Consider the following 15,655-nt stretch of genomic DNA (forward strand, 5'->3'; position numbering starts at 1 on the left):
CAAACCTAGATAAAACAGGTCTGATTGATTTGAAACTTTAGTACCACTGTACCTGAAAATTGAATGTTCATTTAAATAAGGATCTGATGTGGTTTTTGTGCTTCAAGAAACTTTTTATCCTTAGAGTTCGAAGTGACTGCTCTGCTTGAGCACATTTTTATTTTATTTCTTTATGTAATATTTGCATACTTTGACTACTGTTTCATACTTGAGTGCATATTAAAATGAGCATTTATAAAATTAAAGTAAGGACAGTTTTCTCTTCATCTTTGTGGAATTTAATTGCGTTAAGTGATTTTTGCACTGTTCTGCCACATCTTTGTGACTGGCTACCTGTTGTGACAATCTGCAAAAGGACTGCTGACAAAAAAAGAAAGGCTGCAGGTTGACTTTTTAAAGCTACAGGACGAAATAGGTCTCTCCTTTTATGGACTTCCTGTAGTATTGCATCTCAGACAAGACCTGTGTTTCTAATGAAAACTTCTAGATTTAAGTATTTCTGGAGACTAGCTTGAATATTGTAAGACTGTAATCAAGGACACTGTTGGAAGGTATGATGCTGTGTGTGTTTGTTTTCTTTTCAGTGCTCAAAGCACATACTGCTTTGCTTCAGTATGAACAAAAAATACAAGACCCTAATCTGACTGTGTCAATGACACCACTGAAAAAAATTGCATCTGCTTAAATAAGGCTTGAATATTTGCCTCTAATTCAATTAGAAGCATTTTAAAAAAAACCTCTAATAGTGGCAGTACTTAAATAATCTAGCCTTTTTATACTTCAGTCCTTGCTTATGCCCTTTTTATGTGATATGCTGTAGGCATATCAGTAAAGCTAGAAGTGTCTTAAAACAATATGGTTTTGTTATTTATTGATTGTGAATTGTAAGAGAGAAATTGCGTTCCTTGAATATAAGAGTTAACTATTCTTCCCATTGGCTTTTTACATATGAAGTTGTTTGAATATTTTTATGTTCTGAGTTCATGATTTTAATATGCCTGAAAAAATATTTCCCCGTAAGATAACAGAGTGACTAGCATATTAGATTATTTAAAATGTGGATTTCTTTTTAAAGAGGAAATGAGAGTTAGAGATAAATACCTTCCTCTTGTGCTGCATCTTTGTCAGTTCTCCCAATTAGAGTACTGTCCATAAAGTCATTAATCCGTAACAGGTTGAAATTTTTCTTTTTAGCTTAAATATCAGTAACAGCACTTCGATTAATTTGAGATGGTGCTACTTTCTTTTTATATTCAGGAATGGATCCAGCAGAATAATATTTTATCAATTGTGTTGAGAGATAGTCTTCATCAACCTCAATATGTAGAGAAGTTAGAGAAAATTCTTCGTTTTGTCATCAAAGAGAAAGCCCTCACTTTGCAGGATCTTGACAACATTTGGGCTGCACAGGTAAAGAGTTCAACTGCTTGTCTGCTACTGCACAGGAGGGATCTTGTTCTGTGTCATGTATTGAGAAGGTGACAACTTATGCTTCTTATGCTAGGTGTTAGACTAAAGTAAAGAAAATTTTGAAATCAAATGATGTTCTTTTTTGGGGTCCTGGGTCTCAAAATTGTCTTCTCAAATGTCTTCAGTAGAAGGGGTCAACTACATATGTATGTAAAGTCTAAAGGAACAGTTCAGAACACGGTGCAAAGATTGTCCTTTTTAATCATAAGGAACCCTCAACATTGTGCAAAGTCTAGACTATGGAAGAAAGTGATACATTATAACTTAGATCTTTAATGCATTTTAAAATACTGTATTGCTAATCTCTTGAGTTAGCACAGTTGTACAAATTTTTCCTGTGCAGAGTGCTATTAATAAGGTTTGTCATAATGACTGTTGTAGAAGTTGTTTAACAGCAAATTCTTTCCTTTGTGTTGTAATGATTATTTTTTTAAAAATCATAAATTTTGTAATATTGGCTTGTTTACTTAAATGATTGGTGAAGCTGGGCTTTCTAGCTGCAGGCTGCATGAGTTTTGCACACCTAAAGGGCAGCTGAAGAGGCAAAATCGTAATTAATTTATTGAGCAGACAGAAAACAAAAGGTCCTTTTAGGATAGAAACAAGCATGTGTACATATATCCTTGTTCATAAGTAATTGGTAGTCAAATTCTAACATAATTGTACAAGTAAGCCTTTAGGCCAGACTTTCTAGTATGGGAAGGCTAAATCAGATTTTCAAGATAGAGGGCTCTACTGGTTTTGGCAGGGATAGAGTTAAATTTCTTCATAGTAGCTTATATGGAGCTATGTAGGTAAAGCAAAAGATTTACCTGTTAAATTCTTTATTTCAACACATAAGTTTTCTTACCTTTACCCTTCTGATTGTCTCTCCCATCCCACTGTGGGGTGGCGAGTGAGCAAGCAGCTGGGTGGTGCTTAGTTGCCAGCTGAGGTTATACCATGACAAGGGCTAATACAGGAATTGGGTAGTAGTATATCCGAAGTTCACTTTCTTCTGAAACTGTAACAGTTTGGCGTAAGTGGACTTGGGACTTAAGTTTGGCTTGGGACTACAGGTGATGTAGTGGAGGATTGACTTGAGATCTCTGGTTTTTCAACTAACTTCATCATCTCTAAACTTCAATTCCAGCATGATAGTAACTGCACAGACTGAAACTCAAGAAAGTCAGTATTTTCTTGTTATTGCTAAATCCTGTTTAGAAAATCCCATCATGTAACAAAGTAATACAAAGATTACTTGAATTAAGGTCTGGGATAATACTGTTAGTTTTCAGCTTGTGGTCTGTAGACCTTTCCAGACTGTCTTTGTGAGAAGTCTGTTGGGGAAAAAAAAGACTTTCAGAAGTTAGTTTGCTTGTTAGTAGGCTTGTATTAGCTATATTAGAGCCTTGCCTTTTATAAGAAAAAAAAACCAACTGAAATTAGGAAAATAGTCTTCCAAGCAATTATATTACTTGTAGTGCCTGGAAATGGTACATGTGGATAAGCTAGTTTAAGCCAAACATTTTACCCTTCCAGAAAAGTGTGAACAAGTAGTGAAACTCTTAAAAGACAGGGATAGTCTGCCCCAGCATTTGGGGGGAAAATAAATAAATAAATCAATCTCCCATGCTTTCAAATACCTGGCTTGCAATTAAGTAGTTGCCACAGTGCACTTGTTGCAGTTCTGCCCTGTATTTTCTTCTGTGTGAAAGCTGAATTCAGTAAGTATTATTCAGGTAGATAATTTCACTGTGGCCATGGAATTAAAATGAACTAAAAGGTAAGAATACCAAAATCTGCTAATATAGAATGATTTATATAAACTTCACTACTGGCAGTGTTTAGTAGTTTTTAGATGTTCTTATTAAATGACTGCTTCTAGGAGCAGCTGGAGCATGAAATTCAGTAGCAAGGCGTTGATTTACTGTGTAGCTTTATATAACAGGCAGGCTATTTTAGCTCTCAGTGCAGCAATGGTGTGGTTTTGCTTTCAGGCTGGAGCTGTTATGTTGCTGGCTGAGTTTAGAGGGGGAGCATGCACGAATTTACAGTTGGCAGTATAGAAGTGCCCTGAGAATCTTGGTGTACAACTAGAATAAAAATAAGTATTTTATGAAAAGTAATAAAATCATGCTGCTTTTGCCTCTAGAAGGCAACATAAGTTTAAAGTTTTATGGAAGCGTTCTCCTGTCTTAAAAAGAAAGTTCTCACAAAAGAGAAGTATATTTGCTTCAAGGAATAATGTTGGAAGTCTCTAAAGGCCAGCATTAAGTTGCAGCCTGTTGAGTTGCAGGGGAAGATCCAGCTGGACAAGAAATAAAATTGCAGAGACTAGTGTTGGAGTCTCACTACTTACATTTTGGAGCATTTAACTAGAACTTGGCGTGCGCTTCCCTGTTTCAGCACAGCAAGCTGACATTTCATAAACCAGGTTCCTTACCTTCCTCCTACTGTCTTGTACTGCTTCCTCAGCCTTTTCTGTTCTTAAGGGCTTCCCCATGTCTGTTAGAAAACCTCACAAGACAAGAATGTTATACCCCTTACTCCAAGTCTTCTTGTCTTGCCTCCCCAGCAGCTATGCATAGGTCTCCTTTTATTTGTTACATTGTAGATGCTCTTTCTGCCCTGTATGCTCTCAGTTTTTCTTTCTATCCAGGAAATAGTCGGGTCAGAGAAAAAAAGTTGTACGATGCTTTGCAAAATCAAGTAGAATAAGTGGTTTAGTAATTCTCTCTTTCATAATCTGACCCACAACATGAAAACAAATGTTACTACTTAAATTCAGGTTTTTTTAAAGAAAAAATTATGGCACACTGTAAAGAATTTATGGCACAGCATGTAACAAAGCTGTTAGTCTCTTTTTTTAAGTGGACTACTGATGTAAGCTTTTGGAAGGAAATTAATTTCAAAACTGCTCATGCATTCATTTTTAATGTTGTACAGGATTAATTACATCAGAGTTTGTTTTCTAGGTATTTGTTTCGCATTTTTTAATCTACACTTAGCTGATTTACTGTAGAAAAACTTCCTCTATTGATTCATGTAGTCCAAAATTGTTGGTTTTGAGTGCAGATTTAAAGAGACGCATTTTGCAGCCTGAGTATATAGGAAATTCTTTTCCCGCCCAGAGTTAAAATAGAGCTATCTGTTTTTTCCTTACTGTCTTCCTTCTTAAATGTCAAGATTGTGATATACACTGACCTCTCATTTCAAACAGTGTGTAGTATCACTCAACATCTTGCCATTACTTGTTTGATTGTTAAACTTTGTAAGTTTATAAGCTGCTGGACTTTAAAATGTTGTCTGCCAACACTTTCTTTGTAATAGAAAGCTTTAGTTGTCCATGAATCCACTAGCACAAAGGAAGTACTTTAACTTGAGAAACTGTATGGAAATACTACAAATTATTTTACAGCTTAGAACACCTCAATGAAGTACACTGAGGAAATGGATTTTGAGTCCTTTCTTTAAAACAAGCAAACAAAAAACCCCAACCACAAAAACCTAAACCTATGTTAAATTAAAATACTGGTTTGTAAGTTAAAATACCCTTTTAGACTTTATTGTCTACTATCCCAGCATCATTTTGTTAAAAAAATAAATACTGTGATACTTCAGTATTTATATTTTAAATAAATACTTGTGTGCGCACACACAGAACACACTTAGATACTTACACATACAAGGGAAAACTAAATATTGTGACTTCCCAATGAAGTAAGTATTCAGTTTGCCACACTGCTCCAACAGCATCAGCTTTTCTTGCTGGCCACCTCGAACAGTTGTCTTGTAAAAATTATGTAGGATGTCTTGGTGCTTGACTTAATATGGATTGCTACAAATGTTGATGGATTCTTTTTGTCTTCTTGACAGGCAGGAAAACATGAAGCCATTGTAAAAAATGTGCATGATCTCCTTGCAAAATTAGCTTGGGATTTCTCTCCTGAACAGCTCGATCATCTGTTTGATTGTTTTAAGGTAACTATGCATGTTTTGACTGTATTCAGAAAATGGGCTGTGAAATTCAATACAGATGTGTAACTCTTTGAACATCTTCTTTCTACTTATTTTAGATATCACCAGTTTCCTTGTGTTAAAAGACTTCTTAATCTGTATAGCAAAAATCTGTGATATTTAATATTAGAAATGCTAGATTGTGCTATTCTTTAATGAGCGTTTGTTGTGAGATTTTATTTCCTTCCTGTCTAAGGCAAAGACTAGTTATGCTAGTTTCATTGACGATTTTGTTGTCTGGTTTAACCACTTTTGGATAATACACATCCGTTGAGGCCTGTAGTATTAGAGTGACATTTAGCAATCCTAGGAATATTTTTCAAATTAAGTAAATTATTTATCTTAAATACTTTTTTGCATTTATTCCAAATTATTATTAAGTGTTGGTGGTTTAGTGAATAATGTTTTTCTCCTAGCCTTAGAGTAGGTTTCATCAAGCTTATCGGGCATTGCTACTTTCGATCTTTAGGTAGAGGAGATCAAGGACTTCCGTTCCTCACTCCCCCAACTTCCTCTTTATCATGTAATAATTTTTTCTCTGGTTAACATATACGTAGAATGAAACAGTCTCAGGAAGATAATATTGAATGTTTATAAGCATATTATTTGATTGAAATATCAAAAAAAAAAAAGACATTTGTTTCTGAAAGTTTGTTATTCACTGGCTTTTTATGTATGCTAACGTTAACCTTTGTAGCTTCCAGTAGTGGTGCTCTCTGGCTTGTTTCCCTGTTTCACTTCTAGGAGGTGATCTCCTGTACTAGAACATGCAGCTTTGTAAGCTCAGTTTTCTGGTTTTAGGCAAATGCCTTATAGTCACAATTTGGCTTACATGCAATTTGTGCTTCCATTAATGAGGGGGTCTCCTAGTTTGGTAAACATGGGTCTTATATTCTGTAACGTAGATACTGAACTAAATGCTCAGGAATTCTGTATCTATGTAAACTGTTGCAAGTCATGTCTGACCTTGAGAGATTTATATGAAGTAATGTTATGCTGGAAACTTACTCAGAAAAACGTTAACTTGATGCAGAGGATGTTTGTTTCAGTCAGATTCAGAGGCACCAGTGATATTAAAATTGTACTCATTTAGTGATTATAAGTTATTTAAGAAGTCTTTTTAAGTATAAGCATAGGAGTTTTGAGAAAGCATTTGCAAGAAACAGCTGAGTCCACTATTTTGACTGTTGGTGAACTTGTTAATGCTAATGTTAACTTTTACAAGCATATCTGTGATCTTTAAATAATGATTTATTTTTTTTTTAGTGTCAAGGTGAATACACTTCAGCTGTAAGCACTAGAAGAGCTATTCTGTTGTCTTACATATGTATTGACCTAATCTCCTATTTATTTTCAATGAAATGATGTGGAAGTTGATTATGTAGTTGCATCACTATTGTGTCATTTGTTAATGGTGCAGGTTATGTGTGGAATTTAGAAAAAAAAGACTGGTTTTCATATCAAATAAAATCTTTTCTTAGGCAAGTTGGACAAATGCAAGCAAGAAACAGCGTGAGAAACTACTTGAGTTAATTCGTCGTCTTGCAGAGGATGACAAGGATGGTGTGATGGCACACAAAGTGCTGAACCTTTTGTGGAATTTGGCTCATAGTGATGATGTACCAGTTGATATCATGGACCAGGCTCTTAGTGCCCATATTAAAATCTTAGATTACAGCTGTTCACAGGTGAGTGATCTGGTATGTTCTATTGTGAAATCAGTCGCTGACAGTTTTCTTCCATCCCCCATGAAAAATTCAAGGAATTTGGTAATTTAACAGAAGTGTTCCTTATCATAGATTTGTATTATTCTACCAACATCCAGGTATTTTTCAAACATTATGGGACGTAGTTCAATTAAAGCACAAACTGTGTTATTTAGAGAGAGTAAAATACATCAGTTTGTCTTGTTGCAATTGGTGACGTACTGTAATGACTACACTGGAGGAATTGGAGAACCATACCAAAGTAAATAGGGAGAAAGAAAAAGCAGCCCTCCTCCTCCTGTCTTTGCTTTTTTTTGAACTCGATTATGCTAATTTTTTTGGATGGGGGTTTTTTTACAGTAAGTCCTTATATGTCTTCTAGAATATTAGAAAGGACCTAGTAAAGGACAGTGGAAACTACTACGCTGTCTCCTTCCCCACCCAAACTTCTGTGGAAGTCCGCCAGAATAATAATTCATTGTGGCTCAAAATTAGTCCATTTTCTCTCTCTTGACAGCCACTGGAAGGCTTTGTTTCTTAGTTGTTCAGAAACAGTTTCTCATTCTTTCTTGATATTTTATAGCAGTTTACTTTGAGTGTCAGTGAGTAGAAAAAAATGAAAGAAGGAAAAGAGCAGAAACTGATGACCCTGTCTAGCTACAGGTTTTCTTAAATATTTACTGAGTGCTTGAAGGCACTGATTGCTGTAAGACCCTGATTGCTTCTGCCAACGTGTAGTGCTGCTCAGACTCTTTTCTTATGCTTGTATGCTTCAGAACTCAGTTGATCTAGTATTTGTGTGGCTTTGTATGTTCTGTTCTATCTTGGAAACAAAGTCAGGAAGTGATGATCGTTTCTGCAATATATTTGATTTTTATTACAAATGTTCTTTCAGGATCGAGATACACAAAAGATCCAGTGGATAGATCGTTTTATAGAAGAGCTTCGCACAAATGACAAATGGGTCATTCCTGCACTGAAACAAATTAGAGAAATTTGCAGTTTGTTTGGTGAAGCGCCACAAAACTTGAGGTAAGAATGGAATGCAGATAAAATTTTGTCAGTTAAAAGTTGAATGGACTGGAATGAGGCAAATTTTAATTTTTTTTACAAGAGGCAGGGAAAGCTTAGATGAAATCATAACCTGTGTTTGAAGATGTTCTTGAGTTTGTTTTTATGTGTATAAAGTACGTGCCTTTAAAAATTCAGGCACCTAGGTTCAGTAGGAGCGTTAACTGTTTCCTCAAACATGCTTTTATTAATTTATAGAATAGTAGTCTGATTTGTGAAAAATCTGGATTTGTTTTTCTGTTATCCATGGACATCGCTGCCTAGCAATGGAATTAGCTTACAAAGTATAAATGTATTTTATGTGCATGTATATATGTATGCACACACATACACTCCCACCCACCCATCCCTATTCTTTGATGATAAATTTATACAGATCATGAAGTTTATTTACTTGAAGTCAAAGGTGACTTTTTTTCTCTGGGAAGAATACCCTACTGATTCTGTCTCCTGAATGGAAGAGATTAGAAATGTGTTGGGTTTGTTATATTGTGGGTTTTTTGGGGAGTTGCGAGGGGGGTGTGTGCGTTTGTTTTTAAAAGGAAGAAAAAGAGAAAAGAAAAGCCATTGTCCATTTGGACTTGTTAAAATATACATGTTTATTTTCATTATTTTAAATGCCTTCTCACTGCAGAAATATATATAGATGTATTTCACTGCATGAAATATATGAGATTCTGTGCCCCTAACATTTTTTGGTATCCACATCAGAAATTTTACAAACTCCGGAAAAATGTTGTTTGCTTATCAGTGTTGCATGATTGCTTTGTTTTAATTCTTGTAAGCAGGTAAACTATTCAAATCAATGTTGCTATTGTGGTCTGCTTACAAGAAGAATCAAGGCAGTGAAAGTTGAAGAAAATAAGCCTTTAAGTTTACACAACACTATCTTTTTACTGATAACCATTTTAAGGAGCTGTGAGAATATTGCATTCTTGGCTTTTGGAGGTTTCTTTATGCATTTAGTTTGCAACATCTTTCTCAGTTTTCATGGCATTTTAATCCTTTACAGTTTCATATTAATGGTTGATTCAGGTATTTCCAGTAAGGTTACAAAGTTACCTGCTTATTAGCAGATAAGTCTGTTTCTTGTGTCTTGTAGTCCTTAACCTTTTACATGCTCTAAGATCTAGGTGAATGTAGCTACCTGGTTATTCGTGGTACTTGTTCAAGTTGGATGCTTTTTAGCATAATGCCTTAACAAAGAGGCTTTGCTTTAAGTAATTATTGAAGCTCATTCAAGGCACAGATTAGTTTTCTGCTCTGAATTAGTCTTGGGAGGAACCTAACTTCTTTTGGTTCTGAAAATTTAGGTTACCCTTATGATATATGTACAGTGTGATCTCTTGTTGTTTTTTTTTTCCTTTTCTTTTTTGTCAGACCATCTCTTCCATTCCTCAGATTTCAGGGAAGTCATCTTGGCAGTATATGATAGTACCTCATTTTTATGCAGAAATTGAAAACACACACGGCAGGAAAGTAAACTTTGAATTAAAGGTTTTAATCAAGGGTCTTATAAGGAACTCTTCCTGTGGAGAAGCCTTTGTTAGCAAGGTACTGTTGAGGGAGTGTTTTTAGTCTGGTAGTGTTACTGTCCAGGTGACTGGGAAACCTAGTGAGTGAAAACATCATTTTGAAGTAATCAGTGACTTTCCAGTCCTTTTGAGTTTTCTGATAACTCAGTTTGCATACATCTAATGCCTGTTCCTGTCAACTTACCTTACCTGACTTAAAACTTTAATCTCTAGCATCCTTCTAGAATTTGGGTTGAAAATAGATCAAAACAAATGTTTGTAATAATTGCCTCAGAAATATTTCACAGAGCTTTCTGTGTGCAGCATTAACCCCATAGTCTATATACTATTCTTTTGGGGTGGTTCAGTTGATTGGCATTTGGCAATTAAAATTTTGCTCCAGAAGACTAAGGCTGCTGATTCTTGGCAAAAATAAGTGTAAATTATCTTACGCCATTGGCACTGTAGAGATTCTTTTGCGGAACAGGATTTAATTTTTGCTAGTTATTCATGCAGTTGAGCAAAGTGACGAATTGTTTATATAGTTGCTTTGGCAAAATTTAACTCCCTGACGACAAAGAAATGCTACGTGTTTCAGGAAGTTTAGCTTAACCAGAATTTTAACAGCATAAGAAAATAATTCTTGTTTAGGTGCAAGGATACTTACTAATGTTAAGGAATAGTCAACTTTATTATTCAACACACTGACCTTTAGTGTACAGATAATTAATGATCTTAATTTTCTCTGTGGTGGCTGATGGAGGTAGAGCCTCCAGTAGACCGATTTGAAGCACTTAAGTTTGACCTATATCTGCTCAAGCAGCATAAGGCTGGTCGCCTACATTACTTGCCCAGAAGAGTTAACTGAACATTGAGAGGACCTTCTGTAAGAGTTTAGGGGTTTTGTTAGTGCTTTTAAGGCAACAATGATGCTGGCTTCAAGTCACTTTTTAGCCTAAATAGTAGAATTTGCTGGGTCTGGTTACTGCTATTTGAACCTTTAATGTCTGCTTTTAATGGTATTTAACATTTATTCATCTGGTAGAAGAATTCTCAACCTCTAAAGCTGAGTTATGTGTGTAGTGTTATGTTGGGCAAATTATATGTGCAGATAAATAATTTATTAAAAAATTCATTAAGTTGTTCAGAATTTTGCCAATATTTTTCTAGCAAGTAAGTGTGGTTTCTAACTATTAAATGACCTTTTTAGTATTTCCAAAGTACTTTGGCACCCATTTCAAAATGCTAATCTTTCTTCTTATACATTGGCTTTTGATATCCATTTAGTAGAAACGCAACGAAAAGATGAGTTTTGCTGTTAACTGAGGGGCATGAAAAGTTGCTGTTATTACTAAAGGAATATGTCCCAATGGCAACATCGTCATTTAGCCTAACCTCAGATGCTTAAGGAATAATTCTATAGTTGCATGTGGAGTTTGCTTTAATTCTAGAAAGCATACTAGAAGGTCTTCTTGTATCAGCTTTTTTCCTGTGCCTAAAGATAATTGTCTTGCCTTTGACTTCATCCTAGCAGATGATCAAAATAACGTCTTACATGTTGCTCACGAATACTAGGTAACAATTCATAGCTTATAACTCTAGTTCTTACAATTACTCAACTTTTAGAAGTAGTTGCTACCCAAGATGAATCTCTGTGTCCAAACTTACTGTTTGTGCATGTGGTTGAGAAAGGAGAAAAGGAAAAAATAAATGTCTAGTGCAGAAGAATTATTTAGTCTTGTGCTGATAATGCTTTCCTTTTGTGCTACTTTGTAAGATTGATACAAATGCATAACATTATGAGTATATAAATATACACACTACTAGCTTGATTCAGCAAAGTACCTGTCTTGCCTCTGCTTGTTCCTTTAGTTGTTTCATCATATGTATTTCCCAAATAGTCAGTGTTATTTACTCTTATCCTTTGTAAATGCACCTCTCTATCTAGAGGTAACATCTTGGGTAGCCACTAAAATGGAGACATCCAGTCTTTTGCTTGTTTTGCTGCTGGTTTATGCTGAGCAAGGAGGGTTAGTGGAGATGGAATGAAGTGTAATTGGAAAGTTTCTCAACATGAAAACAGGGGGTGTTCTTTCTGCGTATATGAAGTCCTGTATGTTTTCTTCATGCTTCCATCTGTTTTGTTTTCTCTGCAACAAATGTCTGGGTCTTTTTTTTTTAAAAAAAAAAAAAAAAAACCAAACCACAATTTGTGTGTTAAGTGCCTCTTTCAAGCTGTTTTGGAAAGCTTTGAATATTATGAAATTTAATCTTCTGAAGACCTCAGTACTTAGCAGGCCAAATTCTGTTGGTTGCAGATAACAAAATTTTTGGAAGGGTGATGGCTTCTGTCTTTCAAAGCCAGATTGACAGTGATCTTTGTCCCAGTGAATCAATTTATCTGTTGTTGTTACATGTACAGTGAAATGTGGCTATCAGCTGCAAGATCATTATCAGCTGATGCTGGAACTGGGAATTCTTGCCTTCCCTACTGTTCTCTAAAGATGTGGCGATACTGTATAGGTCTGTAGGTCTTCTCGTGTGGAGACGCTGTTTCCTAGGAAGGATGAGAGTTTCTACCTGTAATCTATTCAGCTAATTCTGGGGTCTGCTTTCTTTAGTGTTGAAGGAAAGAAGAACAGTTCTGAAATTTCTGTTTCTTCAGGGCAGGCTATGGGATCAGCTGAGTGGCAATGCAGTGAGGAACACCTCTTTCTCTATCCACCCCCCTTTTCTTTTTCTTTCCTCTAACATAGGAGAGCAGTGCAAGTTTGCATTGTTTATGCGGATAAGATCAGTGCTCTGATATACAGAAGTTGAGGCATTTGAGACTATTCTGAAGAGGTGATTAGTCCCTAGGTTCTAGAATTTGATAGTGTTCATGGTATGTGGGTTTTGGACCCAAGCTGTGTTTTCTCTTGCAGTTTACTTTTGTAATCTAAATACGTCTAGTATTGCTTGAGAGCAGCAATTTTGATCAGTTTTTGATAATAGACTGAAATTATAATCTAATTTATTTATTTAGGGTATTTTTCTTAAAGTTTTCTGTTTTTTCTTAGACTGTATGCTCTGCATAACTATGCTTTTTTATGTTTGTACCAACACTTTTTCAAATACATGTTGTTAGAAAAAAACAATGAAGATTTGTGCAGGTTTTTTTAAGTATTGAAAGAGTTGGCGTGATTATTGGCCTTTCTTTCACTAGACTTTTAAGACGGTGAGCTTTCATTTTGTAAATTGACCTAGGGGTTTTTTTTAGTGTTTTAATATAAAGTTTAGAAAAGAATATCAGATGGATGTGAAAGAAACTGTGTTTATGTTTGTAGTTATACTACAGTTGAGGGTCTGTATCTTTACGATGCAGTTTGTGGGCAGATACTTCTATTCCTGTCTTGCTGCAGATATTCTCCCTGCAGCGTACTGAGCTGCTCAGATTGCTTTGATATTTTTCCATACATACTGTAAGTGTATAATCCTGACTAATTAGCTGCTTTTAATAACTGGTATGAACTGTGGATGTGTCAGAAGAAAAAAGAAAAATATTGTCAGAGACTTAATATGCTTTCTATTAGAGATCTTTTAGGAAAATTTGGAACTTGCATCAAAGACGAGTTTCTTAAATGGATTTCTGAACTGTTATGTGCAAGACTTCTCTGTTTTTCTTGTAACACTTGTATTTTAATTTCAGTCAAACTCAGCGAAGTCCCCATGTATTTTACCGACATGACTTAATCAATCAGCTTCAGCACAATCATGCCCTAGTTACACTGGTTGCGGAAAATCTCTCTGCCTATATGGAGAGCATGAGGCAGTATGCTAAAGGTAAGTTTTAAAATAAAAATTGCCTCATAGAGTGTGTGAAAACTCCAGTTGAAAATGGGGTTAAAAGCAAATTCTCATAATGAAATAACTATTTAGCTTATTTGTTAAATTTTCAGACATCTGTGAGGTTGATAGCCTTCGTGGTGTCTGGTTGGGCAAGAAAAGCTTAAAATGTAAACATTTTGTTTCATGATTGAAAATGCCGTGTGTTTTACAGCAAAATATGGGGAAGTAGCAGCTCTTGTTTATTTGTGGATTGATAAACACGATTTTGTCCTACTTAGGATGGGATGGTTATTTTTATGGAAAGTCCGTATAATAATCTTGGATTTTGTCCCAATTCTAGTTTTGAAATTTTGTAGGCTCCTTTGCGAGGAGTTTTTTAATCGCTTCTATTTGAAGCCAGCGTTAGGAATTTGTCGGGGAGAAGGAGTTTAGACCACAGGGATACAGTTTCCTTTTACCATGCAAGTCCATTTCTATTTAGTTGCTTTCTTGCTGCTACGTTTATCAGCAATGCTTTGGCAGCACATCATGTTAGTATTTATGTATTTCAGGCTAAACTTAATCCTTTGCTGATGAGTCTACACTCTTATTCTGGACTAGCTTTCTAGCTACTGAGGTAGAAGTAGGGAAGTGAAGGAGAACGATGGACCAGGAAACTCCTTGTTACACTGGACCACAATGCTTTACATGTTGAATTAAGCCAACAGAAGTGAGAGGAGATTTACGTCCCCTCGCATCTATGTTACTGACTGGAACTAGGGACCATTCTACCCTGGCATCGCAACGTCCTACCAGCCTTTTGGTTACATCTCAAAAATGACAGTGTGTTATGTAAGAATTCAGCGTAGATTGTTCAGAGAGGGCAGGATATTTGCACATTGTAAAGCGTGTGTGTGTCTTCCAGTGCTTAGGTGAGTTGCCTAGACACCTTTAATTTTGGAATTCATTTAATTTTGCAATACTTGATAAAAGATAACCAAAATATGTCCTTGAAGACTTGTTTGAATAGTAGTGCTATATGAAGATGATAGCTTCAGCCAGGTATAGGTCAATGAGAATGATATTTAATCTAAATCTGTGTACTGCAGCTATATTTCTCTGAGGAATATATGAGGGGGTTTACCCTAAGTTCCTTAATTAATGATAGCATTGCACTAATTAATGTTAAAATAATACTAAATGCTTTGTTCTGCTCTCAAGCCATACTGTATTAGGCATAATCTTCTCTGGGAAGGTGGAATAGAACAGATATTACTTCATGTAACTTCTGTAAGCTTTTGGAGTGTTCTTTAACTTTGCTGAAGTGATGCAAACATGCAATTTCATTTATAACGAACTTCACATCTTAACATAGCTTAGAGTCTATGATTCTGTTCTTCCCTTGGACTTTGGCCAACTATGAAATCTGGACTTTGGCCTCAGGGTTATGAAGGAAACACAATCAACAACTATATTCTACTGCCATGTTATCTTTGTCCAAAAATAGGCTACCCATACTATGAAAGTATTAACTATTATTCATTGATTTCGGTTATTTTTAAACTGAAGTCAAAGGTCATTTTTGACAATACTGTTTACCTATGAAATTGTTGATGACTTTGGCAGAAAAATTAGGCTCATGTCTTGGGTGATTCTTTTCTTGTGCCAAAAACCACATCCCACCGCCCTGCCCCTACGCAACTATAATGACTCGGTAAAGCAGTAATGTAAACATCTTCAGCACAATAGTAATTACAAGTGTGCAAAGAGTTTAAATTGAATCTAATTACAAAGCAATTAAATTATGCTTTCTTGAGACAAAGCTGCTGTAGAACTTCTACTCGTTTGCATCAGCGTACAAAACCAGATGAACAATAGTGTGGGTTTTTTTATTAGATGCTTTATTACCTGATTAAGGGCAGCCAGAAAATAACTTCTCATGTTCCAGATACCGTACTAAAACTAATGCACACACAGTTCCTGTGCAACTTCTCTTTCAGTTTCAGTTTTATATACTAAATAGAGCAGAATACAGAGAGCAATGAGAAGTTTGCCTTCCATGCCTTCCTGGAGGAGGAGAAAAGATGG

At 35.6% G+C, this 15,655-nt stretch overlaps 1 protein-coding gene across 2 annotated transcripts in view; it reads left to right on the forward strand.

Moving 5' to 3' along the window:
- The window catches only part of USP9X (ubiquitin specific peptidase 9, X-linked), a 79,155-nt gene that overhangs the window by 12,662 nt on the left and 50,838 nt on the right, over positions 1 to 15,655 (forward strand). For both annotated transcript variants that reach the window (XM_009893274.1, XM_009893275.1), the window contains exons 9-13: positions 1,258 to 1,410; positions 5,329 to 5,433; positions 6,951 to 7,157; positions 8,071 to 8,207; positions 13,449 to 13,582. In XM_009893274.1, coding sequence (XP_009891576.1) covers positions 1,258 to 1,410; positions 5,329 to 5,433; positions 6,951 to 7,157; positions 8,071 to 8,207; positions 13,449 to 13,582 — 736 coding nt within the window. The remainder of the gene's footprint in view (positions 1 to 1,257; positions 1,411 to 5,328; positions 5,434 to 6,950; positions 7,158 to 8,070; positions 8,208 to 13,448; positions 13,583 to 15,655) is intronic.

Source organism: Charadrius vociferus, unplaced genomic scaffold, assembly GCF_000708025.1.
Source record: "Charadrius vociferus isolate BGI_N301 unplaced genomic scaffold, ASM70802v2 scaffold209, whole genome shotgun sequence".
NCBI lineage: Eukaryota > Metazoa > Chordata > Aves > Charadriiformes > Charadriidae > Charadrius > Charadrius vociferus.